The sequence below is a fragment of the Zosterops lateralis genome (assembly GCF_965231275.1).
Source record: "Zosterops lateralis genome assembly, chromosome: 7".
In the NCBI taxonomy this organism is placed as follows: Eukaryota; Metazoa; Chordata; class Aves; order Passeriformes; family Zosteropidae; genus Zosterops; species Zosterops lateralis.
The window spans coordinates 29466801-29487179 of NC_139767.1; the positions used below are offsets into that span (position 1 = coordinate 29466801).

At 39.6% G+C, this 20379-nt stretch overlaps 1 protein-coding gene across 1 annotated transcript in view; it reads right to left on the reverse strand.

Annotated features, from left to right (window-relative positions):
• Positions 1 to 1267: 1267 nt before the first annotated feature.
• The window catches only part of LOC310911412 (protein mono-ADP-ribosyltransferase PARP14-like), a gene marked incomplete at both ends in the record, with an annotated part of 36951 nt that continues 17839 nt past the window's right edge, over positions 1268 to 20379 (reverse strand). Inside the window, 17 exons of the mRNA XM_083864904.1 lie at positions 1268 to 1557; positions 2915 to 3089; positions 4419 to 4564; positions 5105 to 5713; positions 5800 to 6006; positions 6130 to 6297; positions 7935 to 7997; positions 8686 to 8835; positions 9799 to 9862; positions 10305 to 10526; positions 10760 to 10990; positions 11541 to 13792; positions 14716 to 14952; positions 15491 to 15727; positions 16791 to 16824; positions 16916 to 17055; positions 18589 to 18817. Coding sequence (XP_083721030.1) covers positions 1268 to 1557; positions 2915 to 3089; positions 4419 to 4564; positions 5105 to 5713; positions 5800 to 6006; positions 6130 to 6297; positions 7935 to 7997; positions 8686 to 8835; positions 9799 to 9862; positions 10305 to 10526; positions 10760 to 10990; positions 11541 to 13792; positions 14716 to 14952; positions 15491 to 15727; positions 16791 to 16824; positions 16916 to 17055; positions 18589 to 18817 — 5454 coding nt within the window. The remainder of the gene's footprint in view (positions 1558 to 2914; positions 3090 to 4418; positions 4565 to 5104; positions 5714 to 5799; positions 6007 to 6129; positions 6298 to 7934; positions 7998 to 8685; positions 8836 to 9798; positions 9863 to 10304; positions 10527 to 10759; positions 10991 to 11540; positions 13793 to 14715; positions 14953 to 15490; positions 15728 to 16790; positions 16825 to 16915; positions 17056 to 18588; positions 18818 to 20379) is intronic.

Genomic DNA, 20379 nt, shown 5'->3' on the forward strand with positions numbered 1-20379 from the left:
GCAGGCAATGAGAACATCACGGTGAAGTTTTAAGACATCATGGCAGCTATTTGCAGCACAGGTCTTTTTTCGACCAAGGCAGAATAATTTCACCTGGAATTTGTACGTACAAGTCACATCACTCAGATAATACAAGAAAACCATTTTGTCTTCAGAGTCTTTATTGCATTACTGTAACATATTCAATTGTGAAACAACTCTTCTAAACAAAGTTCGTTCCTGTTGCAACTCAGCAATACAGTGTAGCTGTTTGAAACTACTTTTATTAAAACCCTGTATATGGCTTTTGATTGGCAGTTTTAAGATTAAAACACATTTTAAGATGTGATTAAAAGTACCGCTGACAAAGATATAAAAATACCATTATTTACTTTTTTTAGAGAACTTTAAAAATTTTCAGCCATCAGAAAAATTCAGCAATCAGAATTGTTTAAGCATGTGAACTAAGTTATGCCCCTATAGCTGACTCTGCATATTGGTGATTCTACAGAAGGGTTAATGCTTCAGTATTGAAAAGAAAAAAACTAAAACTCTTTACAGTCTTGAAAGTTGTAAAAGCAATGACTTTGTGGAAGCTGAAAGTAATGGGGGGGGACGACTATAGAGAATTCTCCTAAGGAATACAGTAATTCATACCTAAGGAATAACCAAAGTATGCCAGGGTAACAGACATATAGGTAAGGGGGCTGAAACAATAAATACAAAGTGCATGTTCATATTGCAATTATTTTTTTCCCAGACTTTTAGCACCAACAAGGCTGAGTGGATACCTGAGGATGACTGAAAACTCTGCTGGTGGGTGAGGTTATTAGAACCATAGCACTGCTTTGATTTGAAAAGACCTTTCAGATTCCCTCAGCACAGAATATTTTAAATAAACCCTCACAAGGAGATGCTTTATGGTGACTACTGGAAACAGGAATATGCAGAGATGCTCTGACCTACCCCACACCTCTTACTGCTGGCCACAGGTAAGGCAGAGCAGCTTCTTCTCCTACCACTCACTCCCCTCTGCCTTGTGTAGGAAGAAGTCAGAGTTGTTCTCAGAGCTCTTGCCTACATCTCTGCATAACAGAACTTGAAATGTGAGTACTGAAATAGCATGCTCTAAAATATTTGCTTGTGTTAGTCCTTCTGTTGAAAGGAATTTGAAGACATATGGATAGATCAATAAAGAAGAAACCTAGATGTAAAAAGAATAAAAAAATTACCCTGTAAATTCTAACACATAAAAGGCACTAAAGTTTTCTAGACTATTAAGATCATTCTAGTATTTGAAAGTAATGAGGTATTGTGGATATGCCTGAATGTCATTAAATATGACAAACACTGTTGGATAAAACTCATCATTAACCACGCTGTCAAAGAGGTCAGTAGGATCTGCTGGGCTCTTTGGTGGTGGAGCCTTTAGTCCTTCTCTCCCAACACAGTACTGCCCAGTCAGGACCCGAGCCACGTACATGTGCTTTTTGCCATTCACATCTGGAATGGAGTAAGTATTCTGAGCAGAGTAACGTGCTTCAAGAGCAAAGTAGGTTCCATTTCCAATGGCTGCAGCTGTTAGGAAAGAGAACATACATTTTCAAATATAGTTAGTGTTCTTATTGTCCCAAGAATATCTAAAACTCTCTTTTTTTAAAATCTGCAGAAGCTATAAATGTGGTAAGAGTTCAAACACAAAATTCTAGTACTAATCCTTTGTATCAGAATCAAATATGAACTCACACAGATACCAGGTAAGTATCAACACCCAGGTTTTGACTTCTCTTTCCTATGGAGAAAAGGGCTCCTCTGTTTAGCATGGTTTAGCCTGCAATCCATCAAATTACAATTCAGAGATTTTTGGATTTAAAATTACTATATAACTGTAATTATAGTTTTCTAGTCACACTTCCCAGAAGTTAGAGTAATCACATGTCTTTGTTCAAGACAGATTTCTTTTTTCTGACATTGATAAAAAACTGTTTAAGCCAGACAGGTCCTTCCTATCTGGCTGCCCTGATCTTTGGATACTTTTTCTTGGCTACCCAGCGTGACAGAAGGCAAGTGTGCCTTCCCAATCATTAATCACAGCTGAGATGAAAAGGTGGATTTCAATACCCACAAGCAGAGAGAGGACATGGGGATCTAGGGCTCTTGCTTCCTGAGTAAATCCAACCTCCTGACACCACCAAAGAGCAGGAAAGCGAAACTACATCTCCTCTGGTCATGTTTTAAAAAAAGTGGTGGGTGCCATTCCTACCTGTGTACAAACTGATATATTTTGTGTGTGCCGAGCTTCATTTATTCAAGAAAATCTCGGAGTATTATATTCCATGAGAGGAACCAAGCAGAGAAAGATCTACTTTTGGATCCAGATCACACTGAAGTGTCAACTAGATCTGAGTTAAGCTGCCCACCTCTCTCAAGATCAAATCACCCCTAGGCATGTACAATTTTGTCTCAAGGAAGAAAACATTAAGAGCAAAAATTAAGGACTTTTGAAGTGAGATTACATGGCTGCTAAAATCAACTAGCATCTCAATTTAGTCCATGTTCCACTTCTTTGGATCCTGTCCATCTTTGAATGCTGCCAAATAATACATATAACATGACTGTACTAGAGGTAGTGGACAAAACGAGCTTTGAGCTAATTGCAGAATATCTTTATGCTAAATATTTGTATCAAGCTGCCCAGGCTTCATTTCAGAGTAGGTCAACTCTTTTTGATACCCTTTACATGGTGGCATCCAGCAACAAGTGATTAACTGACTAGGATAGTTCCTCTGTCCAAACAGATAAATCTCAGAAGTTGTTTATTGCTGTGTTCTCTAATTTCATTAAGTTTTCATGTTGTGCTGAGAGCACTGTAACCTTGACATCCTGGAGCACTCATATATGCCTAGGAAATTAACTGATTTGGATAATGACTCACCATTCTTTCCAGCATACCCACGATTAAATCCATAGGTGTTAATCAGCCTCAATGAGGATGAAGCTGTACCATGGAATAGCAACTTTTCATTATTTCGATTTTTGTTCTTTTTACAGATGAATTTTTTTTTCAATTGGTATGTCTGCCAGAGGATGCGATTTTGTATTCTTTCAATCTGCAAAATTACAAAATTAACTATATTTATAATAGGGATAAATAGGGTAGGGATGAATATTTATCATAGCATGAAAGAATTAAAATTAAATCAAACTGAAAGAATTACAGCAAATTTCACTATGACCTGTTAGCATGAGGTTTGTGTAGAGGAACTGAATATGTAGGCCTGAAAAATCACAGACCAAAGCAGCTTATAGGAGAATTTCAAGCTTGGTAATTTTGGGTATGTATTTGTCTTACCTACTATACCAGGTATACAGCAGTCATAGTAGCTGATAATAGCTGTGCTTTGTCATTTCTAGAAACCGGCTGCTGTACCACTGCCAGAGGCAATGATGTAAAATGCCTTCTATACATCCTAATCATCTTTACTGATGATTTTCTCACTAAAGGACACACTATAGCAATAGAATTAGATTGAATGTAAGTTTCTCTTCTAGATCTAAACTTGCAAGTCGAAATTGCTTCCTCTAATGTGTAGCTTAGCAACCCTTAAGAAACTACTATATAAAAATCTCTTGGTGGGAGGATGGATGTTGCTCACTCCCTATGCCAACAATGTGAACATAGCTTAAGGGGGAGCAGTGTCTCTGCATCAAAGTGTAATCTTAAAGGCATTTCTGTAACAGCTTTCCATTTTTAACAGAAAAAGACATAATGTCATTACTCGATTTTATCTATAGTACACTAATATTTTGTTCTCTTTGTGTGTTTTCGTGAAGCTCGCAATGGAAGAAAAAAATTTAAACACATTGTTCTCACTTCTAATTTGATTGCATTTTCTACTGTTGATCTCTTTTCTTGATTCAGAACAATCCTATCTTCTCCCTAGCAATTAAATCTATGTGCATTGTGTTGCAGACTTCTAAATAAGCAGGATCAAATACTGACACTGGTTAAAACTGACAGCCAAGTCTGAAAGGCTCTGGGATGAGAGAGGAGAAGTTATAAATTAGTCCAAAGCTTTATGTCAGCCTGCATTTGTATTTTTCTTTGTATTCTGAATGTACTTCTTCATGCCTCCATTTCAATATAGAATTTCCTAATTGGAAATGCCATATTAACTAGTGAGTACCACATCAATTGAACATAGAGTCAGCCTGAAGACTGACGGTCGCTGGGTTTGCACCATTAGATGGCAGAAATGGCAGAACAATTCTTAGGAAACTTACTTGGATTTATATTCCCCCTGTACAGTGCTGGGGAGACTGACATACAAAAGGTGTATTGGGTTGCAGACATCTTATCAGCAAATATTTAAGAAATGTATTAATGTTTCTTGCCCAAGCATTGACATTTTCCCCCTCCCCACCCCATATGATATCACCTTCTCTATGGTAAAGTCAGGACAAGTTGTCGCAAACATCTTCTCAACTGCTGTATATTCAGGATGTGATGGCTTGAGCTTCACCACTTTGACCTGTTCATTTTGCATGTCTCTCCACTCCTTAGGGAGCTCTATTGACTGCATTTCTGCAAAACAGAAGTTGCATTATTATGGCAGACAACTAGCTCAGCTCCATAGGCACATCCTGCAAACCACCTGCATAGAGAGGACTGAGAGGACAGCACCTTCTGCAATACTTCATTCAACAAGTACTCTCGCTCTTACAAACATCAAAACATCACAGGCTCTGTAATACACTGTAAAGGCTTTATATCTTGTCTAATTATCCCCATACCAATATCTAACTAAAACAAGCTTTAAAACCCCAGAAGAATTTTATATATTCTTCATATACCACTTCCTTTGTCAGACTTAAGCATGAAATCTATGCTCACTCCTCATATATATGCCAATAATATTTGCACTTAAAACTGATGTTCTGATTTCACTCATACTTCCCACTGATCGTGATACTCAAAACTGCTGGCTGAGGAACAAAAAAAAAAGAAAAAGTGAAAAAAGCTAAGGAACACCTTACTTCTTTGGGCTACCTGAGCTTGCATCTATCCAAATCATCATTCAGTAATAACTATCCAAGTTTTTTATTTAGCAGAAGTATAATTTACCTTCATCCTTTATCACACGTTGAAGATTTATAGTTTTTCCTTGGTCATCAGTAGCTTTTAGAGTATTCAGATCCACCCTGTAGTTCTTCATTTTAATTTTGATATTCAGATGTAGTTTTTTAGCCATCTTGGCACGCTCTAACTGCATATTTGTCAGTTTATCAAAAGCAACAAAGCTATCATTGCTTCCTGGATACCTCCATTCTACCAGATTATGAAGAAGTTCTGCTTTGGATTGCTCTTCTTCAGTAGACTTGATTTGTTGGACCATTTCTTGAACTACTAGAGAAACGGAATAGACATCCCTGCTTATGCCAGAAATTTTAATTTGAGGGGGAGAAAGCTTATTTAAAATCTGAATGGTGACTTGTTTTTCTCCCTGGAGACCTTCCAAAATGGCAATGTGTGTCTCATCAAAACTTTCAATTGCCTCATCTGAAATAATGTTTTCAAACTGTTCCTTTAAAATTAAATCCTTTATCCAGGACTCAGTTGCATCCACCTTTTCTTGGCTTTCTCCACAAATTTGAAATGTGACTAAATCAACTTTCTTCTCCAAAATCATGAACTTTTTCTTCTCAGAAGATTGTTTTCTGCCCCCAAAAAAGGCTGTAAATAAATATGTGAATTATTAGTTGTAAGTAAAAGAACTTCAATTTTATTTGCCCATGCACACAGAAAACACACCAACTTACATTGAAACACAGATAACCATGATTCCTTTGTGGATGAATCTGAATCTTCTCTTTTCTTCATACTTTCATAAAAGTCTGTGAGCATATTTGTCTGGAAGATCACAATCTTAATTGTCTGTAAATGCTGTACTGATTTTTGTCTTGCAAATTCCACTACAGCATCCAACATTTCATCAGCCACCTTGGCTGAACTCTGTCCTGCTTGACCTAAACAGAAATAAAGGGCACATATCAGTGAACAGTTTTTGTGCAAGTATGCTGTCAGCCATATTAAGTTTGCCTGTTTCTGAACTACCCCATCACACATTGCTTTTCCAAGAAAACACAAACCTGTTCCAATAGCTGGGAAGGCAACAGATTTGTACATCCTTTGTTCACACTCATGAAGCACTTTGGACACCTGACTCTTCACCTGGTTATTGGTAATCAAATGGATGATTTTACTGCACAACAGGTTCCCACCATGTGTAGTAATAAAGCCACTTTGATACAGCCCAGCTGCAAGAGAGAAGATAAAGAAGGCAACATAATATTTACAAAGTGGCAATCTCTTTTGTTAATACTGATTGTTATATTGGTGCTACAAGAGAAGTGGAAAAAGTGGAAAGAAATCCACAGTGAGCTATTTTATTATGGGTTTACTTGATTCTGTTTTTTTTTCTAAATACTCTGTGAAGTTTCTTTGAGAAATTAATTGAACTAAATGCGTGTCTTCTAATTTCCTAAGATATCTGTTACAAAGTATTTTTCTATTAAGTATAATATAAGAATTTATTATGACTTTGAATACATCTCTCTTCTATATAAAAGCATGCCAAATTAATTTATACGAGAAAACCTTTCTTATGCCACTTATTCCTTAAAAGCCTGAACTCTTACTCTGCAGAAGAGCTGAGTGGTTAAAATAATATTATTAAAATTATGACCAACTGATCTAAGAATGGTATGGAATTTTTAAAAATATGTTTGTGATTTCTCAGAGTACTCATAATTGCTTACAAAACAGAGTCATATTGTGAGGATGAATGGACTGATGTGCACAGAGTTCCAGACCACCTCACAGATAATGAAGATAATGACTGTAAGATGCTCTGCAAGCACTGAGATCAGGCTGATAAATTTACTTTGAGAAAAAGGTTTATCTGCCAGGTGATTTTCTTCTGACTCTCAAGATTTTCTGGAGAATATTTTGTACATTAAGTTAAAACGTAATTTGGATCATTGTAATGGAGCTTTAAGTTCCTGCAAACATTATAATTTCTTTGCTTAGTCCATTCCAACAAAAAAGTAAAACTGCACTGACACTAAGAGTTTATTTTAAGTTGAGGGTAAGGACTATTTCAGGGTAGTGTGTTGATAAGGCCCTGCTCTGTGGTGGAGTTTCCTTGGGAAATGAGCAGGGTGTAGCTCTGCATGGGAATGCAGACATGAACATATTTACCAAACAAGTTGGAGCCAAGCATTTTATCTTGTCCCATACAGAGTAGTTTGGAAATCAGAAAGATATAAAAACAGCTCTTTGAAATGAAAGAAAAAGAAAAGAAGAATCAGTGCAATAGTTCTAAGAACAGAGACATTTGCCTGATTTGAAGTTAATGATACATGTGTGTTTGTACAAATGTTCCTACAGAGCCAAAAGCTGGGCAAAAAATCCAGGAAACTCATCCTGAAATTGAGCTTCCAGACTCAGAGCAGGCACATTTTGGTTATGCATCTAAAATGTCCCTTTCTGTGCTTGTAGAGGCCAACCACAGTGAGCTGGAATTTTACTTCTCTACTGGTCTGGCAGAATGCAGACTGTGGAGGAACTTATCATCAGGGTTGTCCTGAGTTCAGCTGGGATAGAGTTAAATTTCCTTTTAGTAGTAAAGGGCTGTGTTTTGGATCCAGTATGAGAATAAAGTGTGTAACACACTGATGTTTTAGTTGTTGCTAGACAACTATTAAAAGAAAAATTCTCAAGGTATGTATCAAAACAAGAATCAACTTTTCAAAATTCCTAAAAGTGAAAGCTCTGTTATTCAGATAAAATAATTATATCATCAGTGTAGAGAATTATAAAGAAAATTTAAATTTTCAGAGAGAATAACAACAACAAAAAAGAATTACCAAAAAAATAGTGTGTTTTAACATACCATATTGAGCACATTCATCTGCTACCTGGGAACCAGCAGCATCCATAATTGCTTTGAAGACCCCTTAAATCACACAAGAAAAGCACATACAGTCATTAAGTCTCCTTAACTATCTCTATTCAAAACCCTACCCAACTTCTGTGCTCTACATATATCCTGAATTCCTGTATGGCAAGATACCACAAAGTTCAAAACCTTGACAGTTTCCCTAAGTACTGTCCATGACACACTGCACCGGCTGCACAGAGAACGTTTCCTTCAATGCTGATCAGAAGTCATTAAGAACAACTCCTGTTTCATTGTTTCACTTGCCAAACCCATATGCCCCTCACCAAATTTTCCACAATGGCTTTGAACTACATCATTTGGTATCTTTCATGGTTATAATTCACTATGTCAAAACCCTCTGCTTCTTACAAGGCAATTTACTTAACCATGGCTTTGTCTTACAGTGAAACATTTTAGGATAAGAGCATTTTTTTCAGAATTACACTTAATCTAAAAATTCCATTTAAACATTTCTGGTTTTAAGCAAGAAAAATACGGTCAGATGCTTCTGTTTGGAAATTAAATCAAATGTTCAGGACACATAAAAAATGGTTTCGATCTATTTCCTGACTAATCACAACTCTTTATCTCTCATCTGAAAAATGCTTCATAAAAGTTTCCCTTGTAGACAATTCCTTCCTCTACCCCCTTCTAAAAACTAGCCCAGATATATTACTAAGGAACTACATATTCAATATAATACCTGTTTTGGCATCAAATGATGGATTTGATATGTTTACTATAACATCTGTATCTTCCTTGGTAATATCTCCGCTAACTATTTGGAGTGTGATGGAACCAATCTTCATTTCATGAACTCCCAATTGTTCATCAGAAACAGGCCTACTGAAACCTGCAAAGGAAAGAAAAATACATTAAATAACTTCTCCTTTAGTCTAGAGTATTATTCTCTTCCACTCATTGAAACTTTTACTTATCATTTCAAGAAATATGGTCTAGATAAGTTTGATGGATGTAGAGTGTCTCTGTTTTTCTCTTTATTCCATTTCTGAAAGCTGAGAGGCACAGTATTGTTCTTCCTGTTTAAATGCTATGAAAGTAAAACCATTTCTATTCCTGTAAATTTCTGCAATATGAATTCAGAAAATGGCTTCAGGGTTTATCTGATTTGACCAGCTCTGTAACAGAATTTGCTGAATTAATTCTTACAAGAAATGGAGCGTCAACCTTAAGTGTTGCCAGTAATGGAGATCAGATCACATCTCTTTTGTAAGTTATTTCCTATTTACCTTCATGGATATAAAACTGTTCCTTTCTTCTACTCTAAACTTATCCAACTCATATTTTATCTGCCCACTCTTAACTTCATCTCTCTGATACTCAGCAGCTGAGGAGGAAGAGCTTTATATCTTTACGAGTAAGCCTCTACCCTTGATGCAGTACACTCATGTTTGGGGTATTGTGTCCCACTATTGTCAATTAATAAATGGAAAGGAAATTATCCACTCTCTATATATAAATACATACATGTAGAAGATTAAAGCTACACAAATACATGTTATTTATGGCTTTTTTGGCCAAGTGGTTCCAAGTTCTTATCCTTTGAGCTGAACAAACTACTGTGTCTCCTATCAGAAGACTCTCTTTGTTTTAGTAAGACTGGCCTCACTGAGAGTTCAGCATGTCTCAACAAAATTAATTCCTCCCTAAGAATTTTACAAATGACATTTAAAAATACAAGTCCGTTAGGAGGAAAAGAAATGCCCTCTGCTCTGATGATATTTCTTCTGTTTCCTGACACACATAAAACCACTTTACAGTATTTACATTCTGTCCCAACCCCTACACAACTTACTTGGCTGTGCTGCTGTGACATTGCAACTTTCATCTGCCCTAAGTTCTAGTTCACTGGTAAAAGCCTAAGAAGAGAAAAAATAAAATACACAAGATAGTATTTCACAGTATACACACTGAATGTTTCTGTAATTAACATTAACATGTAGCTCTTGCTGAGGCACCTCACACATTTTATAGTCATATTTAGGTGTTAATAGCAGGGGAAGACCCAGTGTGGACAGTGTGATAAGAGATAGCTCTGCATTGCTAGAACTCCTCTGTCAAAAGATGAGGGGGCATCTACAGTCATTTACAGTGCCAACAGCAAGGCCCATTTTGTCTGCAGCTTCAGCTTGCTGAGAGTTGGTATTTCAGAGACACTGGAAAGACATCTTATTGTCACTGGCCCCCACCAGTAAGAAAGTGCCAAATTATTCCTTTAGAAAGCAGTGTAAGTAAAACAGATTATTAAAGTGTAACTAGAGCAGTATGTTACAAAGACAGCGTTGTCCTGAGAAGAACTACCTGAATGTTATCAATATCCTGTGGACTCAAGAGAAAATGAACTTCCTGGAGATTCTTCCGAATGTGACTGCTACTGAACCTGAATACCACATCAAACATTAACTTAGAAACAATGGTTTTAGGAAATCCAAATCCTCCAGTCCCAATAGCTGGGAAAGTGATCGATTTCAGTCCAAGTTCTTCAGTTTTCTTCAAGCAGAAATTGATTACATTTTCTAGGACCTGTAAAACACAGCAAAGGTACTTTTTTTCCTAAAGGTATTATTTATTATTAGTTCCAAAGAAACTGGTATGAGAAGCAGCTCTGAGTGCACCAAGGCATCTTTAAGGTCACTCCAATGGAAGAAAATGGAGTCAAATCATCTAAATTAACTATGTTTAAACCCAAAATTTCAGGACAGATCCCAGATAAATACGTAGATGGGGTGAATGAGGGGTTAATAATTAAACTATACCTTCTCTGTCTGTCTTCCACTCCACTTGGGTAGTATGGCATGAAAGATGGACTTGCAAGCCATAGCACATCCACTGGTGCAGAGCACACTCCCAGGACCAAGAACCTGACTTTGTTTTTTGTGGTCAAACTCAACTTGGAGAGGTGGTCCAGCTCTTTCCAGCAAGGCTTTGCAAAGAGGCCCCATGCCAAACTGCAGATCTTTGCCAATGCTGTTGACCACAACATCTGTCTGCAACAAAATTACAACAAAAGTATAACAACAAAATTATAAAATAACACAAAATAATACAACAAAATTATAACAAAAAAGGCAGAATTTAAGCAAAAATATGCACCAAGATTAAAAGTCCTACCAATGCAACACACAGCAAAAGAAACAAGATGCCAGTGGATACTCAAAACAGCAGCCCAGACAGGTAGATTTCTGCAAATATCCAACCCAGACAGCTACTTTTACAAAGTACTTTAGTACTTCACCTTTATGAAAAAAAAAAAAAAAAAAGCAAACTCTTTCACATGTTGGCCTTAGATCTGGAAAATAAATAAGATATAGCTGGGAACTGAAATATCCTGAAATTCACAGCTGCCTTCTAGAAATGGCTGCAGTCACAGATCTCAACGCACACTCAAGTTTTGCAAGCTTGCATCGTTGTTTAGCTACACACAGCTGTTTATTTCTTATGTAGCAGGACTTGTAAAACCTACTGTCTTTCTTTTTTCATTTCAATTGAAAGATATTACCATCAAGTTAGAATAGAGTCAGAAAAGTAAAGACTTACCACAGCTTCCTGAATAATTTTCTTCTCCACTCGTATGCAAAGTCCTTCATTTGTTGTAACCATCTTCAGATCCCCTTCTCTATTCTCCTTCTGGCTTTTTTTCAGCCTCAGCCATTTTGGGGTGAATGATTTAGCTGAAAATACTTTTCTTACTGTCTCAGTCAGAACCAGAATGGTTTCATCTGAATCACTCACAAGATGGACCTCCTTCAGGCTGCTGTCCTCCATTAATTCTTCCAAGGTCTCCTTGATTGAGGACACAACTGAGTCTGCACACGTCTGTGGTGGAAAGCCATAAACCCCTCCATGTACAGCAGGCAGAGCTATGGAACAATGACTGTATATTTCAGCCAGCTGTAGACATTTTTTCACTGTCTTTTTTAACAACCACATGCACTGTTGTGATTCCTTCTCGTTCCACCTGGGTCCAACAGCATGAATGACGTTCTTGCAGGGCAGTCTCCCGGCGCGTGTGATCACCGCGGAGCCGGGCTGCAAATTCCCGAGCTTCCTCACCAGCTCATCACACTCCTCTTGCAGTGCTGGGCCAGCTGCTCTTGACAGGGCCTCAGCAAGGCCACCAATGTGTTTTAGTGTCTCATTAGATGCATTCACCACAACATCAACAGGGTAGTCACACAAGTTACCTTTATACACTCCGACCACAATTCCACCAAGCAGGTTTTTTTCATAGTAGACTTCTCTTTTCACTTCATCACCAGCTTTTCCACCCTTCTGTTCCTCTCCTTCTTCTTCTTCTTCCTTAATTCTAATGAAACAGCTAAATTTCTGCTTTGCTTCTAAAACACATAAATCTTTCTTCTCAGTGAAGAACTCCTTTGCCCCTGGTTTATCAATTGGCACATTTTTTGAGTAAAGGGATGAGACAATTTTTTCAAACATGATGGATGCTTCTGGCACTTCTGATCTTGGGCCCCTCAGGGAAATACATGGTGTCTTGCTGTCAAAAAGTACTGTCACACCTTTCTTCTTCAATTCTTCACAAACATCAGACTTCTCATTCTCTACATACTGCACTACCAGCACTGAATTAGCTGGGATCACTTTTTCAATGAGTGTGTTTTTATCTATAAAAGCATTAAGTCTCTGATAAACCTCTGTTACAGCCTTAGAAAAGCCAGCAATAATCATTTTATTTTCTTTTCCAGCAGACTGCCAAGTGATGACAATTTCTTGGGAAGAACTATATATCCTGAGCAAGGAGAGAAGAAGAGTCTTCCACTGATCCTTTTTTATGAGTTCACGATCTTCCACATTGATGCACTTGTATTCTAAACATGTTTTTATTTGCTTTTCTGCTTCTAGAAGATTTTTGGGAGCATCTCCATATAGCAACACAGTATCATCCTGAAGTTCATAAAAAGTATTAATTTTTTCCCTAAGGAATAACATATCTGAGGTTTTTTTATTATCTACACACCGTAGATAGTGGAAAACATGGGGATCAATGGTAACTGATGTACATGGCACACTCAATACCTTTTCCAGTAAGTCAGCTTTGATTTTATATACTTCTGCAGGTAGTCCACACAACTGAACAGCCTTTTTTTTACCATCATAAAAGAGCTTTAGGCATGGATATTCCTTCCGAATATTCTCTTCTAACCCAGCATTGTGCAGCACAGCATACTTCCCTGGGATCACTGACACAGAAATTTCTATCCTCTGTTTTTCCCTTTCACTTTGCTTCATGAATTCCCTCACTTCTTTCTCTGCACTGTCCACTGCTGCTTTGTTGCCTGCAATCACCACAATCTCCTTAGAAATATCAGTTATGATCAGACCAACACCCTTCAACAATCTTTTTTTCACATCTTTCCAACCTGATGAATTGACTTTACATTTTATAGCTGTGTAACGTGCCATGATACGTGTGAACTCAGAGGAAGCATCTTGCTGCCATGTCTTGAGCAACTTAATCATTGGCTTTTTCTGCTTGCAGAGAGATGGTGATGGGCACAACATAACTTCTGGATTTGCACAGTCTGCTTGGGGCCATTGGAGCTCAGAATGGCAAACTGCCATTTCCTGGTTTATGTCTTGCATCAGATTGGCATGCCTTTGTAAAAACTGCCATACATATGGGTCAAGTGGCATCCCAATAGAGTCTGGCATCTTGACAGCTGGTCTTTCTTCTCCATAGAGAGCTGTTCCCAGAGAGTGGTAATATGGATGCACAGAAATCAGTGTCTCATCCAGGAAATGTTGCTTTTCCAAGACCGTGGTTAGATCTAAAAGTGCACATATGTACAAACAACATATAATTAACCTCAAATCAGGCAAGTGTCTCTGCTCGTAGAACTATTACACTGATTCTTCTTTTCTTTTTCTTTAATTTCAAAGAGCTGTTTTTATGTATTTCTGATTTTCAAACTACTCTGTAATGGACAAGATAAAACACTTTTTTTTTTTTTTCCATTTTTGTTGGAATGGACTAAGCAAAGAAATTATAATGTTTGCAGGAACTTAAAGCTCCATTACAATGATCCAAGTTACATTTTAACTTTATGTACAAAATATTCTTCAGAAAATCCTGAGAGTCAGAAGAAAATCACCTGGCAGTTAAAGCTTTTTCTCAAAGTAAATTTACTAAGCCTGGAGTCTCCTAACAGATATTTACCAGAAGTTGTGCTGGCACAAAAACTGGACAGTGATTCAAGGAAAGCAAGAAATAGTAACAAGATTGTTCTTTAGCTTTGTTCTTCCCTGATGATGAAGATATTTGACTTAATTAGCTGGAAATGAGGATATTTGACCTTATTTAGTTTGTGAAAGTTAACTCTGCAAGCTGAAGTCATTGACAGATTCTGCTCTGTCCCTCTACCTGTAAGTACAACTATTTTTATATTGCATATAAAAACCTCTGCAAATAGAGGGGAAAAAAACAGGGAGGAAAACCCATGCACAAGGCAGGTATTAAAATAAATCTCTGGTAACAAAAAGCAAAACAAACAAAAAACAAACAAACAAAAATAGATACTGAAGCCCTAGAAATGCAGCAGTATTTCTACATCCAGAGCACTTCCTAGGAGCAGGACAGTGTACACTGACTTCAGCGACAGAAAGCCAGGCTTCTCCTAATGCCCACATTTGCAGTAATTTTCTTGCAGGTCATCAGCTGTGAGTACCTTGGTCAGGCAAATCACAGTGTTACCTTTGTGGTCACAGAAAGTAATGATGGCCGAGTTCTCCTCGGGAAGGAGCTTGACATCTGACACGGGCCCCCCTCCGTTCCGTGCGCTCTCAAAGTACACTGTGAGGTAGTCTGTGGAAACGCTGTCTGGTAGGTTTTCAGCCTTGATGGTCTGCGTCGATTCAAGGATCCTGGCAGTCATTTTGAATTCTCTGATTCTCTTGTGTTGTGAACATTTTTTGACAAATTCCTTAGCATCTGTAAACAGAGGAGCAGTATGAACTGACTGTGTTTTCCTGTGTCATTTCCTGATCACTTCGGTCAGAGAAGTGAGCAGAATCTACTCCCTGTACTTGGAGCAAAACTGTCTCTGGTGCCAAATAACTCTGCATTGCGATAAAAAAGAGGAAAAGCAGACAACCATGTTATTCTCTGCTATTCACTACCACTATGTCTCTGTTCCCATCTTATAAGTATACTGTCTTCTATAAAGGAGACTTTATATAATCCCCATGCTCAGTGCATTTTTAAATCTTCTTCATCTAATCCAAAATAAGATAGAAACAACAAAACATTCTTGTCCAATTTCAATTAATAAAGATGCCACATTTTTTCAGTGTAACATTTGGCTCATAGGCACTTTTGTGGAGCAGTATATAAGACATTTTTCTTGAGAGCCTGCAATCAAGGCGCTTTTTAAAAACAGTCTGGATCTCTAGTGGGAGAGGAACCAAGCTCTGAAAGCTATTACTCATGCTTATAGATGGACATTAACAATGGTGTCATCCTGTCTTACCAATACTTTTTATAAAGGTAGCTACAGCAACATTTATTGCAGGTATCAGTTCAAGAGTAAAGTCAGCATCTAGAGTCAGGCCACTGATGTTCTCCAACAGCATCTGTAGGCAGTTAGGACTGCATCTGTTTGTGTTTTCAAATACCACGGAAGGTGAGGCCTCTGCAGAGTCAACCTTCTCCTGGAGTTCACTGTTTGGAACAAAACTCTCTGCTTTCTTGAAGGCTTTTGTATCATCTGCAGCAGAAAGATAAGCCACATAAAATGTTGGTACACATTCCTGGAATAAACAGGTTTTTCTTACCTTTCCTCTCCTTTCCTTTCCCGAGAAAAGAGATTGTTAACCAAACAAATACTGCAGGGTATCACTGAACATTTTGAGATCCAAAACAGCCCAGATGCAATATTCTGAACAGCTGCAGGCAGCTTCTTTGGTGGCACAAAAACAGACCTGAATAAACATGTCCAAGGTCACTGGTATATCTCTGAGTCAGAGACTAAACTAAAATCCATTGGGATAACAGGCCACAGCTGCTCAGATATTGGTAGGGGTTGGGAGAGACCTTGCAGCCTCTGGATCTGTTTCTTAGCCCATGTGCAGGCAAAACAAGCCTGAACACAGCTCAGGAAATGCACAGGCACCATAGACCACAAGCAGCTTTGTGTGACTTGATGTAAAGCCCCCTGATGACCACTGTGCCCTGCCATCAGTGCAGCATGACAGTGCTGGAGGGCCCATGTGCACAAAGGGCTGATAGGGATGCAACTACATTTTGCAAACAGAAAATATAACAGAAGTGCCCACTGACTATCCTAGAAGTCCAGTATCTGCCAAAGGCAAGCACATCTCCAGCTTTGCAGACAGATGAGGGTAGAGGTGTGAGAGAACCTCTAAACTGGAATGACCAACAGGCTGGCTCTGCCTGCTCTCCGAGGTACAAAAACTACTGATACCAAACCCATAACATTTCCAGAACACAGCTGTCTTTGAAGGCCTACCACCATAAACAAGAAGAAAACTAAAGAAATAAGATGCAACAGTTCTTCAGGTGTTAGTTACTAGACTGCTGAAGGAGTCATCTCCTCCACTACAATGAAGAAAATACCAAAAAGCCAAAACCAAATGCCAAGCTGACCCAATGAAGAAATTGAGTGCAGCATCCCAAGATTTCCAGGTTCCTCTCTAGTATAACTAAAAACCAGATGACAACTTGGAGAACTGGAACCTATGTGTGGAGAAAAACACCAACATTTTTGGTTTACGAAGAATGAGCACATAGAGTGATGGATAGCATTTTACCTTTTTTTTCAAGGCTGCTCATGGCATCCAAAACCTAAAATAAAATGAAAGCCAAATATCAGTGACAGATTAGACAGTCTCCCTGCTATTTCAAAGCTCTGGTTAGGATTACAACTTTTATTCACCTTTGTGGGAACTGATTTTTCTTCAAATGTCTCCTTTTTAGTAGTTAGTGCTGTTTCAGGCTCTGTGACAATCAACCTCAAATTTCCTTCTCCTTCCAAATGCAGCTGATGAGATTGTCTCTCAAGAACTCGTTGCTTGACTAATTAAAACCAAAAGTGAAAATGTGAATGGAAACACAGCTTTACATTGCATGGCATTTCCCCACCGTTATGACATTGTCGCGGTTTAGGAATGGTACTCCGCAATTTATTGTTTCCACTGAAAGGCGGCAGACCTCGCAGCTCGCTCACTTCCCCCTCCTTCCCCCCTCCCCGCGCCGTGGCAGGATGGAGAGGAGAAATGAAGGCAGGCACAAAAACGTCAAAGGATTACAGGACGAGATGAGAACAACAGACTACAAATAGCAATGAAGGAAGAAAAAACGAGCAGGAACAATACCAATACTAATAACAGGGTGTACAAGACAGGTGAACGCCGTTGCTCACCCGACCCCGCACTCGGCAAAACCCGGGAAAAACTCCCTCCCTTTCTGTGCCCGCAGAGTATGGCTAAGGTGGGATCGAATATCTCCAGGGAGCTGGCTGTGCCCCTCCGGGCTCCTGGAAAAGTAAATCTCGCCTTGGCCGGAACAAGGATATACAGATATATTGTCTCGCAAAATGAAAGAGCTTTAAGCTCATAACACCGACGCAGTATGCACAAGGCGTTCTTTCTTAAAACAAATAAACAAACAATCAAACGGAAGAACAGCAGAGGAAATTACTCTTGCGAAAAACTGCCAGAGATGCAAACTCGGCTCTATCACGGGTTTCATGGTGGTACCCGGAGAGTCCCCCCACGCCTTAAACATCCTCTTCCAGACAGTGCCGAAATGGGTTGGGGTTGTATGTCCTGAACTTACCAGCCGGGAGAGCCAGCAACTGGGAAGCATGTGAAGGCAAGAAAAGGAAAAATTGTATATAGGTATGTGTATAGGTATCTGTGTGTTTCTGCACATACATGCATGTGTATGTATACATTTAACTCAACTGCAGCCAAATTCTTTCCAGCTTGCTGCAAGTTTATAAAAATATGTGCATGTTACAGATGTCATTTGATATATATATATATATATATATATATATGTATGTAATTAATCTAATTGTTAGTTACAGAAGTAGAATGATTATTCTGAGTGAAATATAGAGAATACTACTGTGCATCAAGATGAATATGTATATATTCCTCCTAGGATATATTTATTTGCTTACAGCCTTTATGCCAAACACAATCCAGAGGCTAGTACTAAGCACCAAATCTAAGCATATATAGAAGTACATATCATATTCTGAGTTAGAAAGGACCCACAAAGATCATCGAGTCCAACTTTTGGACCAGCACAGGATATCCACAAGAATCACACCACGTTTACATACACACTGTTCTGTATTACAAAGTAGAGGGTGTATACGACATATTATATACTACAGACACTGCACATCACGTACCAGACGGGATGTATTATTACATCGCATTACTAAGTAAATTAGTATGTATCTTTTAACTTGCAGAGAGTTTAGACTTGTGAGTTACGACCCCACCACCTCCGCAGGGAGCCCAGACACTAATCCATGTCCCGGTCCCTGTCCTCGCCGGGTCCCCTCATTCCGACCGCCCCGGCGCGGCCGCTCACCCTCGGGGCAGGAGAAGCAGACGAGGATGTGCCCGGTCCCGGCGTCGGTCCCGGTCCGCAGCTCGCACTCGCCGCCGCCCGAGCGCTTCTGGCTCTGGAAGTAGCAGAGCAGCTTCTTCCTGAGCGCGGGCGGCGGCTCGGCGGGGCCCCAGTCCCCGCGCACCAGCAGCGGGAAGGCGCACGGGCGCTGCCGCTCCATGGCCGCTCCACAGCTGCTCTCCCCGCCGCGCTATCGCTTTCGTTTCTCCGCGCTCAGGGCGCGGCTTTTCCCCACAATCACTTACCCTCTGTGTCGCCGCTGCCGCCTCCCGCGAAAGCTCTGCCTCTGTCGCCTCCTCGGCCCCCAGGCACGGCTTCACACCTGCTCCTTACGCTCCTCCCCGCCTACAACATCCAAAGCGCCTCCTTTGCCTTATCTAATGCCCTGCTTGCCCTTCTGCCGGGGGCTGGCAGCCCCTCTCGCTGTTGTCCCAAGAGAAGTTCTTCCACCCGTTCTGCAAGAGGCCAATCCACACACAGAGTCGAGGCACTTGGTTCATCTACAGTTCTGCACAGACAGGGGGGCTGGGTGGCAAATCCACAAAGCCAGCACGGCGACTACCAAATCTTTTCACTCATTGTACATTTGAGCAAAAAAATGGCATTAATGTTCGTTGTTACAAGTTACTTACTTCTCTTATTAATTAGTATTCTATCTTCTGTTGGTTAATGATTCTCTTGGTTCTCATGCCAATCAGTTCAGTCTTTCTCTTCTTTTGGTCAGTGGGTTTCTTGACTCAGTGGGCCATGACTTGGTGGTCACAATCTCCCCTTGCTGGAATTACCTTAACCCAGGAAGAGCTGATTTAGCATGCTTGCTGAGTTGTCTTTGTTTTTTCCTTATCTTGGGGCTTCTGCCAGATGTCCTTGTGGCTTGTAAATTCTGCATTCTTTGTGCCCACTATCAGTGGTAAATCCTTCTTTCCAAGCTTTGTTAACATCCTCCTAAGTCTCAAATCACTAGAAAATATTGAGCCCTAAACCTTAACAAGACAATTCTACTAACAAGTATTTTGTTTTCCTAATACCTGTTACATTAGAGCTTACTTGCTAGCTACCTATTTATAGGATGAAATCTCCTTTCTTGTAGATTAAACTTGAAAGTGTACAAAGAACAAACACCAAAGAACATGGCTCCATAAAAAAGATTTTACATATTCCACATTTTGCATCACTGCTGCCAAAAGGACAAGATCAGGGTGGAACAAGTTATGTCAGGAGAGATTTAGGTTGGATATCAGGAAAAAGTTCTTTACTCAAAGGGTGGTTATGCACTGGAACAGGCTCCCTGGGGAAGTGGTCATAGTACCAAGCCTGACAGCATTCAGAAAACATTTGGACAATGCTCTCAGACACATGGTGTCACTGGGGGATGTCCTGTGCAGGACCAGGGGCTGGACTCAATTCTTATGAGTCCTTTCCAATTCAAGTCTCTTCAATGATTCTCAGTCCATTTGTATGCTCCTGCCTCTGGCCTTTGCCTGTTACAATAAACCCATTTGGAAAAGCAGCATCAGTCACTCCGGGCTGCACAAAGCCCAGGTGGCAGGTTTCTGCCCCAGGCACCTGTAATGCAAGCACTGGTGAAGAAACACCTTGGTGTCCTGTGCAGCTTCTTGTGGTGCTGGGGAATCTGAGACCTGATGCAGGACTGGCTCCTGGAGAGAATGGTCAGACTGGTACCAGTGACCCATCAGCAGCAATGAAGCACCTGGAGCCATCTCCTCTGGCTCCCAGCACACTGATGAACCA